Consider the following 18,369-nt stretch of genomic DNA (forward strand, 5'->3'; position numbering starts at 1 on the left):
GTTCGATGCGAGTAGTTTTAAGGTCTTACGATTTGTTTCATTTCAAATCGTTTAATTAAAATGTGGCTATTTCTTGATCTAATTTCATACAACTCATTTAAAATCGAGCTGTTTTTTAGGACTTCACAACTTGTTTCAAGTACAAATTGTTTATTTTGAGTCCTTTTAAACTATCAGATCATCTTTATAACCATCGGACTCCGTTGCTTTATCCATTATGCCCCTGCTCGAGGTCGAGCTTTATGAAGTCGGACTCGAGCAATCAAGCAGAAAGGATTTTCGAATGAAGCCTTTTTTTGTTGAACTCATTCATTCTGAGTTTTCTAGATGACTTGTTTTTTATACAAGTCACTTTTTTGAAGCACAACTCGTTATATATCAAGTTGTTTTGCGCAATTTATTTTAATACAAATTACTTAGATCATATGGTTATTTTTTACTCGATTTTGTTCAACTCATGGGCTTGAGTTGTTTTAAATCATCAAGCCGTATAATAACCATTGGACACCAATTTATACCTCGTCGCTTTATCCGAGCGACCATTGAAAAGGCCAGCTTGTGATTTTTGCGCTTTGTCGAGCATAAATTGGCGCCTTAGGTAAAAGGATTATATGTTTATTCCCTCCCCTTTCTAGTTTTTACAAGGTTGTCGTCCTTGTGTATGATACAACTTGTTTTATCCAAGTTGTTTTGGAGGATAGTTTTTACGTTTCGATTTTGTTTAGAAACGTTTACAATCCTTCCTTTTTAACTCGTTTCTATACAAGTCGTTTGGTTGAAGTGATTCATTTTGATACAAATCACTTTTAAAGCTTTGCTTTTAGATAGACACGACTTGTGCTTAACACAATTTCGTTGAAAATATGGTTGACTGGCATAACTCGTTTAATCCAAGTTATCCTTATGTTGTTGTGAATGCTAGAACGAGTTTTCTTGGAACAACTTGTTTTTGTGAAAGTGTTCCATTTTATACGACTAGGTCGTTTATTTTTAGAACTTGTAGAGATGAGATTGTGGGCTTGAGATTTTGTACGATCCATTTGTTATCCGTGTGGATCGAGTTGTTAGATCGTATTTATGCCTCAAGGGGCATATTTAGTTAAGTTACTTTTGCGACTTGTTCTAAACACAACTTTTTCAACCCGTTTGGCCCAAGCTTTTTCGAGGTGTTTTCTTTCCAATTCGCATATGTAACTTCTTTCCACCAATTGGTTCCTCGTCGCTTCATCCAGGCGATTTCTATATGATCGGCCCGTGATTTTCGCGGTTTATCGAGCTTCAATTGGTGTGTGTTAATTGTAGAAAATCAATTTTCATAAGGAATTATTTTATCTCCTTATGTTGGAGGTGTGTTGCGACCTGGGTAGTTTTTCACCCTCGAAGTTAGACACTTTGTAGTAGCCCTTTTCTAAGATTTCAGTAATCTTAGAAAAAACATTTTTGATCTTTATTTTGAAAAACCTTTTTCTTGGCTGACTGTCCCTTTCTTTAAGTTAAGTTTTCCTTAACAACTCGGGACAACATTTTGCCTTAGTGCTTTCAATAGGTTTCCTGATCTCTTTTTGGTATTCCTTATACTCAATTTTTGATTTATTGAGCTCTTATGATTTAGGTTATTTTTGCGATGCGTTTCCCTTTTTCTCGGTTTTTCCGACTTGTGAGTCAGATAATTTCCGAGTTTATTACGATCGACTTTTATAACCTCTTTACACCGACTTGTACCTCGTCGTTTTATCCTGACGACCATCTAGGTCGGTTCATGGGATTTTCACGCTTTGTCGAGCTTAAGTCGGCGCGTTTCGTAGAAAGAAAGAAAAACGAGAAGAAATTTATAAGAGATAAAAGATCTTTATTTATTTGCGAAGGTTCATGGAGTAGAGTTCGCTTTTAGCTATAGTACCTTTTCATGTTACAAGCATGCCACGACCTTGGTAGCTCGGTGCTGTTTAAGTCGATCACCTTGTAATAACATTTTCCTAAGATCTCAGTAATCTTGTAGGGTCCTATCCTTTTTGTTGTCAGCTTTCATTCGCCCGAATTCAGTAGCCTGATATTTTTTCTTATCAAGATGAGGTCTTTTGCGGCGAATCTCGTAGCCATCCTTTGTCTCAAGAGCTCTTTCCTTATCTGAGTTTGCTCTCAGGTTTCTGGAAGGGGGTTACGTTCTTCTTTCGTGCTCTAGCATCATTGTAGAATATTGTCTTTAGTTTTTAATAATTTTGGACTTAGCTTTCATGATAAGCCAGTGCCCCTACTCGAGGTCGAGCTTCATAAAGTCGGACTCGAGTATTCAGTCATGCCATTCTTGAATCTTACTATTTGTTTCTATGTGACTTTTACAAGTTATTTTGGACTCTCTGTTTGGGAGGTCGGATAACTTGTTTTATACTTGTTGTGTCAACTTAGTAAGGTCGGATACTTATCTCTTGGCTTGAGGAGGCATTCTTATAAATCGCCATCCTTTCTCAATTTGTTTTAAACAAATTGTTGTGACGTCGGGTTTACATCCTCTTCGTGTTGATGTTTGATTATGATCACGTTGTCCTTAAGTTATTTGTGCAATTCGTTTTAGGCTTTGCCCCTTGCCAGTTTGATTTAGTACAAGTGGCTTAATGAGGTCGGACCACGATTTGCATTTATAACTTCTTACGCCACTTTGGATCTCATCACTTCAAGTCAGAAAAAGTGTGCATTAAGGAGTAAGGTGCACTTTCTAGCTGTAGTATCCCTTTTGTTGTAAACATGGCACAATCTAGGTAGATTGTTTTCGAGTAAGTTGAGTATGTTGTAGTAGTTTTTTTTCAAGTCTTAAGTGACTTTGTTGGATCTTTTCATTTTGGTGTTGGCTTTTCTTCGTCCGCTTTTGGTCCGATGTCATTTTGGATCAAGACGAGGTTGTCAGTTGAGAAATTTCTTCGTATGACCTTCTCATGGCCATTTAGGCTTGGGATCTGGTTCTCGAAGTTGTACCTCAAGAAAGAAGTCGGACTTTTCTTTGTAAGCTCTTAAAGGAAGTCGGATTTTTATTTGTAGACTTGAATCCTCAGAGGAGGTCAAATTATCTTCATAAGCTTGGATCTTTAGAAGAGGTCAGATTTTTCTTTCTAAGCTTGGAAAGAGGTTGGACTTTCTTTCTAAGCTTGGAGGTTTTCGACCTCATTGTAGACTCTGATCTTTTAAAAGAAGTCGGAATCTCTTTCTGATATTCTTCGAGGTTTTTGACCTCATTGTAGAGTTGATCGTGAAAGAGGTCGGATTTTTTACAGACTCCAAAACGAGGTCGGATTTTTTCTTTGTCGGATCTAAAGAGGTCGGATTCTTCTGAGCAATGAGGTTTTAGACCTCATTGTAGAGTCTAACCTTTAAAAAAGGTCGGACTTTCTTCATGGGATCTAAAAGAGGTCGGATTTTCTTTGTGAGCTCCCAACTCATCCGACCTTGTTGTAAAGTCTAACCTTTAAAAGAAGTCGGACTTTCTTCATGGGATCTAAAAGAGGTCGGATTTTCTTTGTGAGCTCCCAACTCATCCGACCTTGTTGTAAAGTCTAACCTTTAAAAGAGGTCGGACTTTTCTTCATGAGCTCTCTAAAAGATGTCGAATTTTCTTTGGTAAGCTCCCAACTCATCCGACCTTATTGTAAAGTCTGATCTTTAAAAAGAGGTCGGACTTTTATTCGTGAGCTCTCTAAAAGAGGTCGAATTTTCTTTGGTGAACTCCCTAAAAGAGGTCGGATTCTCTTTGGTGAACTCCCAACTCATCCGACCTTATTGTAAAGTCTGACCTTTAAAAGAGGTCGGACTTTTCTTCATGAGCTTTCTAAAAGAGGTCGAATTTTCTTTGTGAGCTCCCGGCTCATCCGACCTTTGAAGAAAAGTCTGACCATCATTCCCTCCAATGAAGACTGGGCCTTTGCCACCCCGACTTTCTTTTTCCTTTGGATCGGATTCCAGTTTTCTTCCTGGAAGACATCCATCTTTATTGGTGTGCAAACAACATCAAATTCTACCACAAGAATATTTCTTTCCATATTCATTGGCAGTGATGTAATTTGTGAGCAACCAACGAAAGATGTACCATGAGAATTCTTTGTGTTATTCACTGTTGTAATTGACAGGTGAATCCACTGAAGAAAAAACTGGATTCATCACTCCGTTGTCGGATTGGGTTGCGTTCAAATTGGCTGATGCTGTGTATTTGGAACATGCAACTGTTCCATTTCATGAGTGGGTATCATGGATTTTTCTGAGATTGTAAGTTGGCACAGATGTCATTATCCATCCTATTTCACGAAGAGGTTGGGATTAGTCACGTTCCCTTTTCCTCTTTTTTTTTTCACGTAACTTCTTTTGCCAATTGAATTTTCTGAATTGAAAATTCTTTTATTCAATTGGCTTTCGAGTAACTTCTTTTGCCAATTGAATTTTCTGAATTGAAAATTCTTTTATTCAATTGGCTTTCGAGTTCGTCTTTTTTTTTTACGTTCAATTGGCTTTCGAGTTCGTCTTTTTTTTTCACGTAACTTCTTTTGCCAATTGAATTTTCTGAATTGAAAATTCTTTTATTCAATTGGCTTTCGAGTTCGTCTTTTTTTTTCTCACGTAACTTCTTTTGCCAGTTGAATTTTCTGAATTGAAAATTCTTTTATTCAATTGGCTTTCGAGTTCGTCTTTTTTTTTTCACGTAACTTCTTTTGCCAGTTGAATTTTCTGAATTGAAAATTCTTTTATTCAATTGGCTTTCGAGTTCGTCTTTTTTTTTCACGTAACTTCTTTTGCCAATTGAATTTTCTGAATTGAAAATTCTTTTATTCAATTGGCTTTCGAGTTCGTCTTTTTTTTTTTCACGTAACTTCTTTTGCCAATTGAATTTTCTGAATTGAAAATTCTTTTATTCAATTGGCTTTCGAGTTCGTCTTTTTTTTTTCCACGTAACTTCTTTTGCCAATTGAATTTTCTGAATTGAAAATTCTTTTATTCAATTGGCTTTCGAGTTCGTCTTGGTTTGCTTTCTACAATGGCCTTGGGACGGTGCTTTCTTCTCTTTTAATCCAATTTAACTGTAGAAGTAGAATCATCATCCCTATTTGATATCTCTGCCCACTGGGAGAAGTTTTTACGGGATTTCTGGTATCCATAGAAACTGTATTCCAGCTTCTTTTTAACATGCTTGCATCTTATTCATGTCGAGTGGTTGTCTGACTATGTTATTGATCATCCGCCATTATCAAGAGTTGAGCTCCAGGTCCCCGGCAACGGCGCCAATGTTCCGGGGCTTACCTAGAACCGGACGGTGGTTGGGCTTGTCTGAGACCCAAGCGTTGGAGGAGTGTGGTCTCCGACTTGGTTTACGTCTGGGAGCCGCCTCCGAGTTGTGTGTTCCAAGAGATGGGGGGTGGTACCTGCAAAGACACTCCGATGCCGCATGGGATTAAGCAGGTTTAGAATGTATTGGAACTTAGAGATACCTGATGGGTGTCAGGGTATTTATAGTGGTGATCCAATAACCACCGTTGGAGTAGTGCCACCTTTTTAAGTGGATAACCGTCCCTTTTATATAGGGATTGTTGGGATATGACTTCTAGAAGTGGTTAGAGAGATTTTAGGGGCAGTTACTTATTTGAATAAGTGTTATCTGCCAGCTATCTCTTGAGCCCGACTTCTTTAGAAAGAAGTCTGTGTTGAGTCCGACCTCTTCTAAAGAGGTCGGTGAATAACGAAGGCCAATCTTTGGATTGGACCTTTTGGTGTATTTGGACCTGAGTCTTAGTGTTGGGCCAGTGTATGAACAATTTTATTAATTTTTTATTAAAATAATATAATATCTCTAAAATAATATCGATTTTATTTTATAAACTAATTTTAATTTTATATAAAACATTAGGGATAAAATTAAATACATTAAAAACGTTAAAGAATAAAATTGAATGAAATTAACCATTAAAAATATTTAAAAAAACGTTAAAGGATAAAAACTATATTTTTATCCCTTTTTTAGTTTTTTGTGAAATGCATTTTGGTTGAGGGAGATAATGGGCTTATACAGTATAGTATTGTATTGCATTTTGGCAGGTATGCATATATTACTGGATGAACCGCATGGTTTAACTGTCTCTAACGTGCTTAAATGCAGGATTTTGTTAGCTAGCATTTTTAGTTTATAATGTGTCGCACATTGGAAGGAGTTGCTAACTTAGAAATTTGATGACGGCTCCACTGGTGAGTCAACTAGAAATTTTGATTGTATACGTTTGAACAAGGGAATTAAAAATGGAAGAATTGAAGCAACAAAGTTTGAAGCAATCACGGCTTTGTAGTCATTTTCCTCATGTTCCGTGAAAGGCATGCATGAGACACAAAATCACAAGACAAAATCTCACTTCATTACTAATGCCCAAAAATATTTCACCATAAAATGTTCAGGCCCTGTTATACTTGCCTTGATGAAATTATTAAGTTGAATGAGCAATGTTAGGAGGCCAGCAACTTTTGTGATTGGTAGTCATCAAATAGCCATCAATGATAATTTAATGGTGTGAGATTGATGTGAGATTTCATCCAATGACTCACCATTCTCTGCTGGTTATATGCTGGCCAAAATTCAATAAAATTGCTGGCCTTTTAGACTTTTCCAAGTTGAATTACTATACGATGATGTAATTAATTTTATCATACTTGATTACTATAAGGATTCCCTGCATTGTCTTGATAAGCTATAAGTTATAATGCAATTAGTCATTGATTACTCCTGCAGAGATGCTGACTTGCTCACGGCGATGCTCATGGTCCAGGCAAGGAGACTAAATGGAGGTGGATGCTGCACCATATTTGAGTGCGGGTTCGGGTTCGGGTTCTTCTCGTCTGTGTTTTTATTTTAACCTTTTTTTATTTTTTTTTAATAAAAGAAGAAAAAAAGAAAAAGCATATGATCCACGCTCACTACAGAAGAAATTTTCCACAGCTGCTGTGGGAAAACACATGTCAGTCAACTCTCCCCCAAAATTTCACATCCATAACGAGTTTCTCACCACAAGACTAACACACGATTCATCTGGTCTCTGTATTAATGACTTGTATCGTAATCGTAATCTTCCTATATATACTCATAGGTTAGCAAGAAAGCCTAAAAATCAGGTTTGGTTGCTTAAATTAACCAATGGATAGCAATAATATAGTTTGGAAGAGGAAGTATGTGTTTGCAATGATGTTGAGCACATTATGCGTGATGTGCAGTTGTTGCAACGAGAAAGATAAAGAAATCCTGTTGAAGTTCAAAGAAGGAGTCACTGACCCATCGGGAATCCTATCTTCATGGCAGCAGGAACAGGATTGCTGCCAGTGGAAGGGAGTCACCTGTCACAACATCACTGCCAGAGTCATACACCTCGCTCTCGAGTGTGATTATTATGATGCTGAAGAAGATGAAGAATATAACTCGCAGAAATGCCTTGCAGGTGACATCAATCTCTCTCTGTTAGACATGGAATACTTGCAACATTTGGATCTGAGTATGAATGACTTTAAAACTATCTCATCTGATTCCGCTGTCAACTCTTCAACTCTCAATTACATTGATCTATCTTACAACAAAAATCTTTTTATTAAGAGTCTTGAGTGGCTCTCTCGGATTTCCTCTTTGGAATACGTAGACCTCAGTACCATTAATCTTCACATGGAAACTAACTGGCTTCACTGGATGACGGTGCTCCCATCATTGGTAGAGCTGTACTTATACAGCTGTAAACTTGAAGACATAAATCCATCTCTTGAATATGCTAATTTTAGCACATCACTCCAGTATATTGATCTTCACAATAACTATTTTCACTCAGAGTTGCCAAGATGGATATTCAATCTTAGTTCTCATATCTTAGGGATTGAGCTTTCAAGTAATCATTTTATAGGCCAGCTACCAGATACGTTGCCAAAACTTCATTCTTTGACTAGCCTTCAATTGCATGATAATTACTTAAATGGCTCAATTCCACATTGGATAGGACAACTTCAGTATCTTACCACCCTTGACATTTCTGACAACTATTTTTCCGGATCACTTCCTACAAATTTGGGAAATTTGTCATCCCTAGACACCTTGTTGGCAGAGGGAAACCTCTTCACAGGGGTTGTGTCGGAAAGAAATTTTGCAAAACTGAAAAATTTGAAATACTTGTTCTTGGAATCACCATACATCAACTTTGATTTTGATCCCCTCTGGATACCACCTTTCCAACTTGACAAGCTGTACATTGGACGACTGCACCCTACACTCCCTCAATGGGTATATACACAGACATCTCTCTATTTTCTCATCATTGAAAACTCAGAGTTTTTGCTTGAAGCTGCTGACAATAACAACAAGTTTTGGAGATTTACATCCACAATTCAGCATCTCAGTTTGTACAACAACACAATAGAAGGGGACTTATCAGAAGTGTTGCTGAACTCCAGCATCATACACCTGTCATCAAATAATTTCAAAGGTGGTCTACCTCGACTTTCATCCAATGTTGTTTTCTTCCAACTATACAACAGTTCTCTATCAGGGTCCATCTCTAATCTCTTGTGCCACAGCAAGAAAAGCAACAATAAGTTGCAGTACTTGGACATCTCTGATAATAATTTATCTGGAGGGCTAACAGACTGCTGGATGAATTGGAAGTCGCTGCGTCATGTTAATCTGGGAGGCAACCATCTTAGTGGCAACATACCCCCATCAATGGCCTTTTTGTCGAATCTCACATCACTGCATCTGCATGAAAATAATTTGTCTGGGGACATATCTTCTTCATCACTTCAGTATTGCCGCTCCCTGTCCATTCTTAATGTCCGCGAGAATAGCTTCTCTGGATACATACCCAAGTGGATGCCGCAGAATATAAGGATTCTTCAATTAAGATCCAACAAATTCATTGGTAATATTCCCTCACAGATATGTCAAATGCCTTTCCTCATTATTTTGGATATTGCATATAACAGAATCTCAGGTCATATACCCAAATGCCTAAACAACATCACATCCTTTGTTGACATGCACTATTCAACCAGTTGGATTTTCTATAAATTCTTTGATGGAAGGGTTTTCTTTATATACATTGACGATCTTATATTGCTTGTAAAAGGCCAACAATCGGATTATTATTCAAACCTGAAGCTGATGCGCATGGTTGATCTTTCAAGTAATAATCTGACAGGAACAATGTCTCCACAACTGTTCAGCCTCTCTCAGTTGCATTTCTTGAACCTATCCCATAACAGGCTAACAGGAACCATACCAAAAGAGATTGGGAACATGACACAACTGGAGTCTCTTGATTTGTCCAAAAATGACCTCACAGGAGAGATTCCTGAGAGTATGTCCAGTTTGTCTTTCCTCAATAATTTGAACCTGTCATTCAATAACTTGAGAGGCCAAATCCCTTCAGGGACCCAACTTCAGAGCTTCAGTGAGCTTAGCTATATTGGGAATGCTGATCTTTGTGGACCTCCCCTTCCCAAAAACTGCTCAAATCATGGCGATGACACAAAGGCTTCGGGTGAGAATGATGATGATGATGGTGATGAATCAGATTTTCTGAGCTGCCTCTATATGGGCTTAGGAGTTGGCTTTGCTTCAGGCTTTTGCGGAGTTTGTGGTGCCATTTTCTTCGGTCGCAAGTGCAGACATGCTTACTTCAGATTTCTGTATGACTTGAGAGACCGATTTTATGTCCTGCTGCTCACAAATCTCAACTCCTTCCACTGATATCCAATTCTCTGCAGGTAACCTCTTAATTATGGCATAACTAAATATATACTCTGTATTTTATTATTTTTGTTACCATCTAACATACATATTTAAAAGGTAAAATGTTTTCAGTTTAATTTTCTGTTATATATGTACATGCACTCTTAGGAACCAATTATATTTATTTCTTGGATTAAGTTGCACAAATGACTTGAATGGGTAGAGATTAGAAACAAAGAAGTTTAATTTCTTATCTTTGCAGGTTCTTTTGAGAAAACATAATACATCAAGATCTCATTAGCTGCACTTACCAAAAAGATACAGCAGACTTGTGCTATTTTAGCATGTATCAAGTGTATTGTCATTACAGTATCACTAGTTTATTAATGTAGCCCAATTTCACTTTTATATCCTAAAGAGAAAGTAGCGTAGATATAGTTTCTTAGTTTGGATGTGATGCATTAATAACTAGGATTTATTTCCAGTGTGTTTGTTCTACATAGATATGCCAAGTGACGATGTTTTCTAACAAATAGTTTGTGCTTTGCCATAAGCTACTACTATGTGTACTAGATAATAACTAATAAGGAAATAAAGGGTTAATATTATTTGAATGTATGAATAATAAATTATTAATTCAGTAAAAGTGCTGCAAACTACTCCTTAATAAATTTTCATGGTTCAATATTCATCTTTTCTCTTTTTCTTTTGGTTTTACACAACACAGAACTCACTCACACACATTACTATAAGTTTTATATTCCACTTCTTGAGGTTAAGTGTTTAACCTAGGATTGGAACTCTGCAGCTTTTTTAGCCGCCAACAAATTCTCAACTATGCCGTTAACTCAGGTTTTTTAACCTCATCAACTGTCACAACACGTTCTGGCGTTTTAAAATTATATGTAAATCTAGATCTAGAACATGTTTGATAAGCTATATAAGTTACGATGCAATTAGGCTGGGTTTAGTAAAGGCTTTTTCAAGAGGTAGTACAAACACTTCATTTTGTGTTTAGTAAATTAAAATGTTAAGTGTTTGTACTTGCAGCTTTTAAAAGTTAAGGTGCTTTTAAAAGTATCTAAGCAGGAACTTTTTTAAAATTGGCTTGTGCTTGTCAAATTTTATTTATTTTTCCGCACATATTTCCCGCTATTATATTGCCGTTGAAATCTCTCGTATATTTCTAACTTCTCATCTTAATCTTCACACATTCTAACACACAGGCTTCATATATTTTTTATTTTTTAACTTAATCTTCACAAATTTCAACACAAATACATCTCTATCACATATTAGGTATGAACTTCTATCTATTTATATTATTTTTTTATTTTTTCAGTAGATCTATTATGTTTATTTGTTTTTTATCTGTTCTTTGAGATGTGAAGAAGTTGACTTGGTTTATAAAAATAAATCATAAAATTTTTCTTGTATGAACAAAATTATAATAACATGTATATACATATGTAAATATAGATATAATCATAAAAGTAGTTTATTTGAGATATGTATCCCATTTTTTGTGATAAATAAAAGTTAGCCAATATATATAGGTGGGTAATGAAAATACCGAATACTAACATCGAATTACATACAAATTTCATTATTGACTAATGATAACTCTATATATATTAGTACAATTAAGCTACTGGTGGCTCTCTCGCATTTCCTCCTTGGAACACATAAACCTTGGTTACACTAATCTTTACATGGAAACTAACTGGCTTCATTGGATGACGGCGCTCCCATCATTGGTGGAGCTGTACTTATACAGCTGTAAACTTGAAGACTCTTGAATATGCTAATTCTAGCACATCACTCCAGGTAATTCTTTTCACTCAGAGTTGCCACAATGGATATTCAATCTCAGTTCTCATGTCCTTGAGATCGACCTTTCACAAAATTATTTTATAGGCCAGCTACTAAATACGTTGTCAAATCCTCAATTCTTGGAAACTCTCATTGAATGATAACTACTTAAGTGGCTCAATTCCAGATTGGATAGGCCAACTTCAGTATCTTACCATCCTGTACATTTTTTAAAACTATTTTTCTGGATCTCTTCCTACAAATTTGGGAAATTTGTCATCCCTATACAGCTTCATGGCCACGGGAAACCTCTTCACAGGGGTTGTGTCTGAAAGAAATTTTGCAATACTGAAAAATTTGAAATTCTTGTCTTTGGGATCACCAAACATCACCTTTGATTTTGATCCCAATGGATACCACATTTCCAACTTGAGAAGCTGTCCCTTGGACGACTGCACGCTACACTTCCTCAATGGATATATACACAGACATCTTTCTATTTTCTCATCATTGAAAACTCAGAGTTCTGGCTTGAAGCTGCTGATAATAACAACAACTTTTAGAGATTTACATTCACAATTCAGCATCTAGATTTGTACAACAACACAGTAGAAGGAGACTTGTCAGAAGTGTTGCTGAACTACAGCATCATAGAGCTGACATCAAATAAAATAAAATTTGATCATCTAATATTTAGTATTAGTTTAATTAAAATTTTGTATTATTTTTAATTATTTTATCAACATAATTATATACATAACAAAATTTTATTAAAATAATTAATATCTCTAAAATAATATCGATTTAATTTTATAAACTAATTTTAATTTTAAATTAATTCATTTTTTGAAAATATTAAATGATATTCTATAAACATCGAATTGGAGATGCTCTTACTGGTATGTGATCTGTGATGCATTAGTTATATATATAGGGCACAAGGATATAATTCTAGTGTGATGGTTCTTCTACGTAGATATTCCAAGTGATGATGTTTTTTACTAATAGTCTGTGCTTTTCCATAGGGCATAGGCTACTGCTTTGTGTCTTTGTGTGCGTACAAGATAATAAGAAAATAAATAGTTAACAATGTTTGAATATGTATAGTAATTTATCAACTCGGTAAAAGTGTTGCAATTTGCAAAACACTCCTTAAAAAATTTTCATGGTTCAATATTCATCTTACATCTATCTTTAGTTATCTCAATAAATTTCTGTGCTATTTTTTTCTTTTATTTTGTGTGTGGATAAAGTATGTTTTTTATTGTTAAGTTTGTAATTTTTAAAAAAAATATTTTTAACATTTAGTTTCATTTAATTTTGTCTCTAATATTTTTTATTAGTATCAAAATTATCCTTAAACACTAATTTTATATAAAACGTTAGAGACAAAATTAAATAAATTAAAAATGTTAAAAAACAAAATTGAATAAAATTAACCATTAAAAATATTTAAAAAAAAATGTTAAAGGACAAAAACTATAGTTTTTAAGGCAAATCACAATATTAAACCAAATGGTAGGAGAAATTATAGGATTTTACCAAAGAGAAAAAACGTGACAAGGATCACCCAAAAACATGTTTCTATGTAATTTGAATCAAGCTAATTCGAATTAGGAAACCAAGAATAATTTGAATCACATCAATTCGAATTAATAGAGAATTAATAGGGAAGTGTAATTCGAATTTGATCTCCACACTTACAACATTAACATAAATTAATTGTAATATTGTTATCATAATCTGAGGAAATCTTTTGGGTTTAGGATGCATGGTTCCTTGCTTTCTTTCAATTCCAAATAATTAGTATAGTATTGTATTGCATTTTGGCAGGTATGCATATATTACTGGAAGAACCGCATGGTTTAACTGTCTCTAACGTGCTTAAATGCAGGATTTTGTTAGCCAGCGTTTTTAGGCACAGTTTGGGTAAATAACTTTTTTTTTTTTGAAACATAGAAAGCTCAACACATTAAAGTGGAGCATAAAGTAAAGAAGAAGACACACAACGAGCTACCAACCAAACCAACACCTAACATCCCAGACCTATCAACAGCCTCCCCCAGAATCACCACCACGCCATTCTGTATAGCTCATCACCGTCTTTGTGTGGATTACCTCCAGGCTTGCTCTTGTATTCTTAAAGATTCGGGCATTCCGTTTCAACCAGATGTTCCAAATAACTGCAAAGAACACTGTCATCCACATCTGCTGCCCTTGTTGTCTATTATGCAAGCCATGCCAGCTTTCAAACATTTCCCTAATGGTTCCAGGGATCACCCACTCTCTACCTAGTGACCTCAACCACTTACACCACACCTGCCAAGCTACCTCACACCTAAGGAATAAATGCTCAGCAGATTCTAATTCCTTAGTACACATTACACACAAACTATCCCCCAGAATGTTGACTCCTATTTTACCCAGCCGCTCCTTGGTGTTAACTCGATCAACTAGCACAAACCACCCAAATAGCTCAATCCTCGGAGGAACAAAACCTTTCCAAACGGAGCTCGTGAAACTATAACTCGTTATTTCAGCCGAAAGAGTCTCCGCTTGTATAGCCTGTATCACAGAAATCCTGTTATTCCGTCTTCTGGCTGAGGCAATGTTATGAAAGTATCTGGTATTCTTATCCATGTTTGCAGCATGCTTAGATCGAGACATCTGTTTCCAGTGCAATTCCTTTCTAATAGTCACCATCACTCTATCAATCCGACTACAGGACCGCCCCCTAAACCATGTAAACTTCCTATCCGTAAGAGGCAAATCAATCAACTGCATGTCATGCACCCATCCCTTAAACTCTTCCGATGATGCCGGCAAGCTAGTAACTCCTTTACGCTCCCCAACTTGTAAAATTTCATTAAAGTCTCCCATAAAACAGAACGGAACCTGACACAGCCCTGCCACATAACTCAGTTCCTCCCACACCCCCCTCTTTGCCTCCCTCCCATGCGCCCCGTACACCAAACAAAAAGCACAGTAAAAGTTGGTCCTTGTTAAGATGCCTTCAACACACAGCCACCTCTCACCTTTATATCTGTGACGGACTTGAAACACTCCATCATCCCAAATTAATAGCAGACCCCCCGGCTGTTCCTACAGCTTCCACAAAATCCCAACCAGCATTACTAGATCCCCAAAGCCTTGCAACCTCATATTTAGTAATCACTTCTTTTTTTGTTTCAACCAACCCCAACATGTTCAATTTATATTTACTTTTCAAAGACTTCAGCATGCTCATTTTACCGTCCCCCCTCCACCCCCTAATATTCCAACTGCCCACAATCATTTAAATAAAGTTTTGCTCACCTTTTGTTTATTTTTTGGCCGACTCCTTCTCGCCTTTTCCTTCTGCTTCGCTAGCCTTCTCTTTGCCGCTATTTCCTCATTTTGTGCTTGTAGAATCGCCATAATGTCTTCTTCCTCATCGTATAAAACCGCTCCCGATTCCACAGCCAGTGCCCAGGTTGCTTGGTTTTCCTGGCTCTGTACTCCCTGCGTACCCATGTACTCCTCCCCTTCTACATGACCACCTGGGCCCAGCTCATTCCCTGCCCCACCCCCCCGGGCGTCGCTTTTAGCAGCCACCCCCAGTATGTCTCCCTCTGTGTTGCCTTTAGCTTCTGAGGTTTCACCCTTCCTCGTTTTTCGGCTTAGACTCGTTTGGGAACCATCATCGTGGAGACCGGTCTCACCACCACCGTGCTGCGCCCCTTGTATCTGCCGGCGATTTGCTTCCCCCACCCTCGTCCCCTCATGCGCTACACCGCCACAATCCAACTCAACACCAGCCTCCTCAGTCGGCCCTACTCCCTCCACCTTCTCTTCCAAAACCTGGATCCTATCCTCCAACGAGCCCCTAGCTGTGTGCCTCACCTCTCCCTCCTCAAGTTCCTCCTCGTCTTGGCACCCCAGCCTCTCTCGCAAACCTACCATTTGCGCCGCATCACCCAGATCTCGTGGGACCTGCCGGATCATAAGAGTACCCGACCCGGCCTTGCCCCCAATGGAGAGAGGTCCATGGACCGTTGCATGCAGTAGACTAGCCTGGCCCAGCCCAACAGCTGGCTCCCTTCGCAGGCGTGTTTCGTACACAGTCAACCTCCCATCTACCCTCTGATTTGCTATTGGGCCAACTGAAGACCAGCCCACCCCTCTACAATAACCCACACACGCCCCAGCCTTGTAACACACCTGATGGGCCTCGTCATACATACCATAAGTACCAGCCCATTCCACATGATCTCCTCTCACACCTCCACAAACCTGCGTAACCGTATTCTCCGACTCCCCCTCATGAACCACCTCACACCCCTTAGAATCTGCTACTCCACCTTCCTTGGTACTATCTGAATCTGGTACAACCGTATCCTTTTTGAAATTCAAATACTCAACGTTCACATCATTCAAAAAGACATCAGAAGTTACTATTCTGCCCTCTCCGTGCGCAGCCTCTGTAAGCTTGTCGGAAACCAATTCTGCCGCCGGATCCCAGTTACCCACCCCCTTTTCCAGGGCCGTGCCAGCGGCGCCAGAAGCTGCATTCTCATCATAGCCACTTCTGCTTCTCTCCATACTGACCGCAGCATCCTCCTGGCAGCCTACCTCCTTCACAAAAATCCCAAATGCTGTTTTTCCAACAACAATTTGCATCCATTCTCTGATTGCATCGAACACCCCCGTCTCAACTTGAATCCTTCCCACTGTGAAGGAGGCTTTTTCCCCAGTAATTACATCACACTGAAGCACATTGCCCCACTGCTCTCCTATTTTCTTGAACGTTTCTGGCGACCATGCATGCAAAGGAATTCCGTAACTTAAATAAGTTTTTTTGAAAAAAGAAGCTTAAAACATAAGGACAATTATTTTGTATTTGGATTTTTAGTTATAAAAATACTTATTTTAAAGTTGTAGCGTTTGCATAAATAACTCAAAAGATAAATTTTTTTTACAAAAGAGAATGAATATTAAAATAACGATGATAACAAATACTTTCCAATATTGAATGTTGATTTTACATAACCTAATCACTAATATTGTGTATGATATGGTAGGTAAAAATAAAAAATAAATATAAAATGTGTGTCAATGTATATTTTATTGCTGTTTTTTATTTTTTATTTTTACTCATATTAGAACTCTCTTCTCCTTTATTGAGGTCAAGAACTTGTTATAATTAACTATGAAAATAATAATAAGCTATAAAATTACATATGAAAAAATAAAATTAAAACTGAAATTTCATACCACACTTGAATACAAATTAATAATAAAAAATAGTGATAAAATAATAAAAAAAAAATATGTAGAAGGAATATATGCAGTAAGTTGTTTAGATGTAATATTGTCTGAAAATGTGGTGGAAGATCAGTACTTCCATCACATGTTTCATTATGTAAAAATGGTGAGACTTGGAACATTGCGTGAGAATGATGGTGGAAGCTTGGAAGGACAGTGTTTCTAACAGACCTTGTGTGAAAATGATGATGAAAGGTCAGTATTTTTCATAGAATCAAGAAGAAAAGTAGATTTTTTTTGTTTTAAAATTAATTTTTGTTAAGTAAGTGATAGAATGACTCCTCCAGAAGTAAGAAGTCATATATTTCTACTTTTTCAAAAAACTGCAAATTAACTTTTTGAGAAGTTAAAATTGTTTTTAATATAATACCAAACAAATAGATTATAATGTGTCGCACATTGGACGGAGTTGCTAGCTTAGAAATTTGATAACGGCTCTACCGGTGAGTCAACTAAAAACGTTGACTGGACACGTTTGAAGAAGGGAAGTAATAATGGAAGAATTGAAGCAATTACGGCTTTGTAGTCATTTCCCTCTTGTTCCGTGAAAGGCATGCATGAGACACAAAATTATAAGACTAAATCTCACTTCATTACTAATGCCCAAAAATATTTCACCATAAAATGTTCAGGGGCCCTGTTATACTTGCCTTGATGAAATATTAATTCTCCTAAAAAATGACAATAACTGTTTTTTCCCTAGTTGAGTATACTCAATTAACACAAATGCACATTGGAGTTACTTATTGACTTTAAAGTTTAAACACCACAAATACACATTTGACTTTTCGGAGTTTCAAAAAAAAAAAAGCATTTAATATATACTTCTGAGAATTATTTAGTTGAATTACTATATGATGATTTAATTAATTTTATCATACTTGATTACTATAAGGATTCCCTGCATTGCTTGATAAGCTATAAGTTATAATGCAATTAGTCATTGATTACTCATGCAGAGATGCTGACTTGCTCACGGCGATGCTCATGGTCCATGCAAGGAGACTAAATGGAGGTGGATGCTGCACCATATTTCGGTGCGGGTTCGGGTTCGGGTTCTTCTCGTCTGTGTTTTTAACCTTTTTTATTTTTTTTATAATAAAAGATGAAAAAAAGAAAAACCATATGATCCGTGCTCACTACAGAAGAAAATTTCCACAGCTGCTGTGGGAAAACACATGTCAGTCAACTCTCCCCCAAAATTTCACATCCATAACGAGTTTCTCACCACAAGACTAACACACGATTCGTCTGGTCTCTGTATGAATGACTTGTATCGTAATCGTAATCTTCCTATATATATTCATAGGTTAGCAAGAAAGCCTAAAAATCAGGTTTGGTTGCTTAAATTAACCAATGGATAGCAATAATATACTTTGGAAGAGGAAGTATGTGTTTGCAATGATGTTGAGCACATTATGCATAATATGCAGTTGTTGCAACGAGAGAGATAAAGAAATCCTGTTGAAGTTCAAAGAAGGAGTCACTGACTCATGGGGCCTCCTATCTTCATGGCAGCTTTTTTAGCCGCC

General features: G+C 37.0%; 1 protein-coding gene across 1 annotated transcript; it reads left to right on the forward strand.

Moving 5' to 3' along the window:
- The first annotated feature begins 7,138 nt into the window (after positions 1-7,138).
- On the forward strand, positions 7,139-10,154 carry LOC112769127 (receptor-like protein EIX1). The gene is made up of 2 exons (XM_025813542.3): positions 7,139-9,756; positions 9,984-10,154. Exon 1 carries the CDS (start codon positions 7,154-7,156, stop codon positions 9,737-9,739), a length of 2,586 nt encoding a protein of 861 aa, XP_025669327.3. The 5' UTR covers positions 7,139-7,153; the 3' UTR covers positions 9,740-9,756; positions 9,984-10,154.
- Positions 10,155-18,369: the final 8,215 nt, after the last annotated feature.

This window comes from Arachis hypogaea, chromosome 18 (assembly GCF_003086295.3).
Source record: "Arachis hypogaea cultivar Tifrunner chromosome 18, arahy.Tifrunner.gnm2.J5K5, whole genome shotgun sequence".
In the NCBI taxonomy this organism is placed as follows: Eukaryota; Viridiplantae; Streptophyta; class Magnoliopsida; order Fabales; family Fabaceae; genus Arachis; species Arachis hypogaea.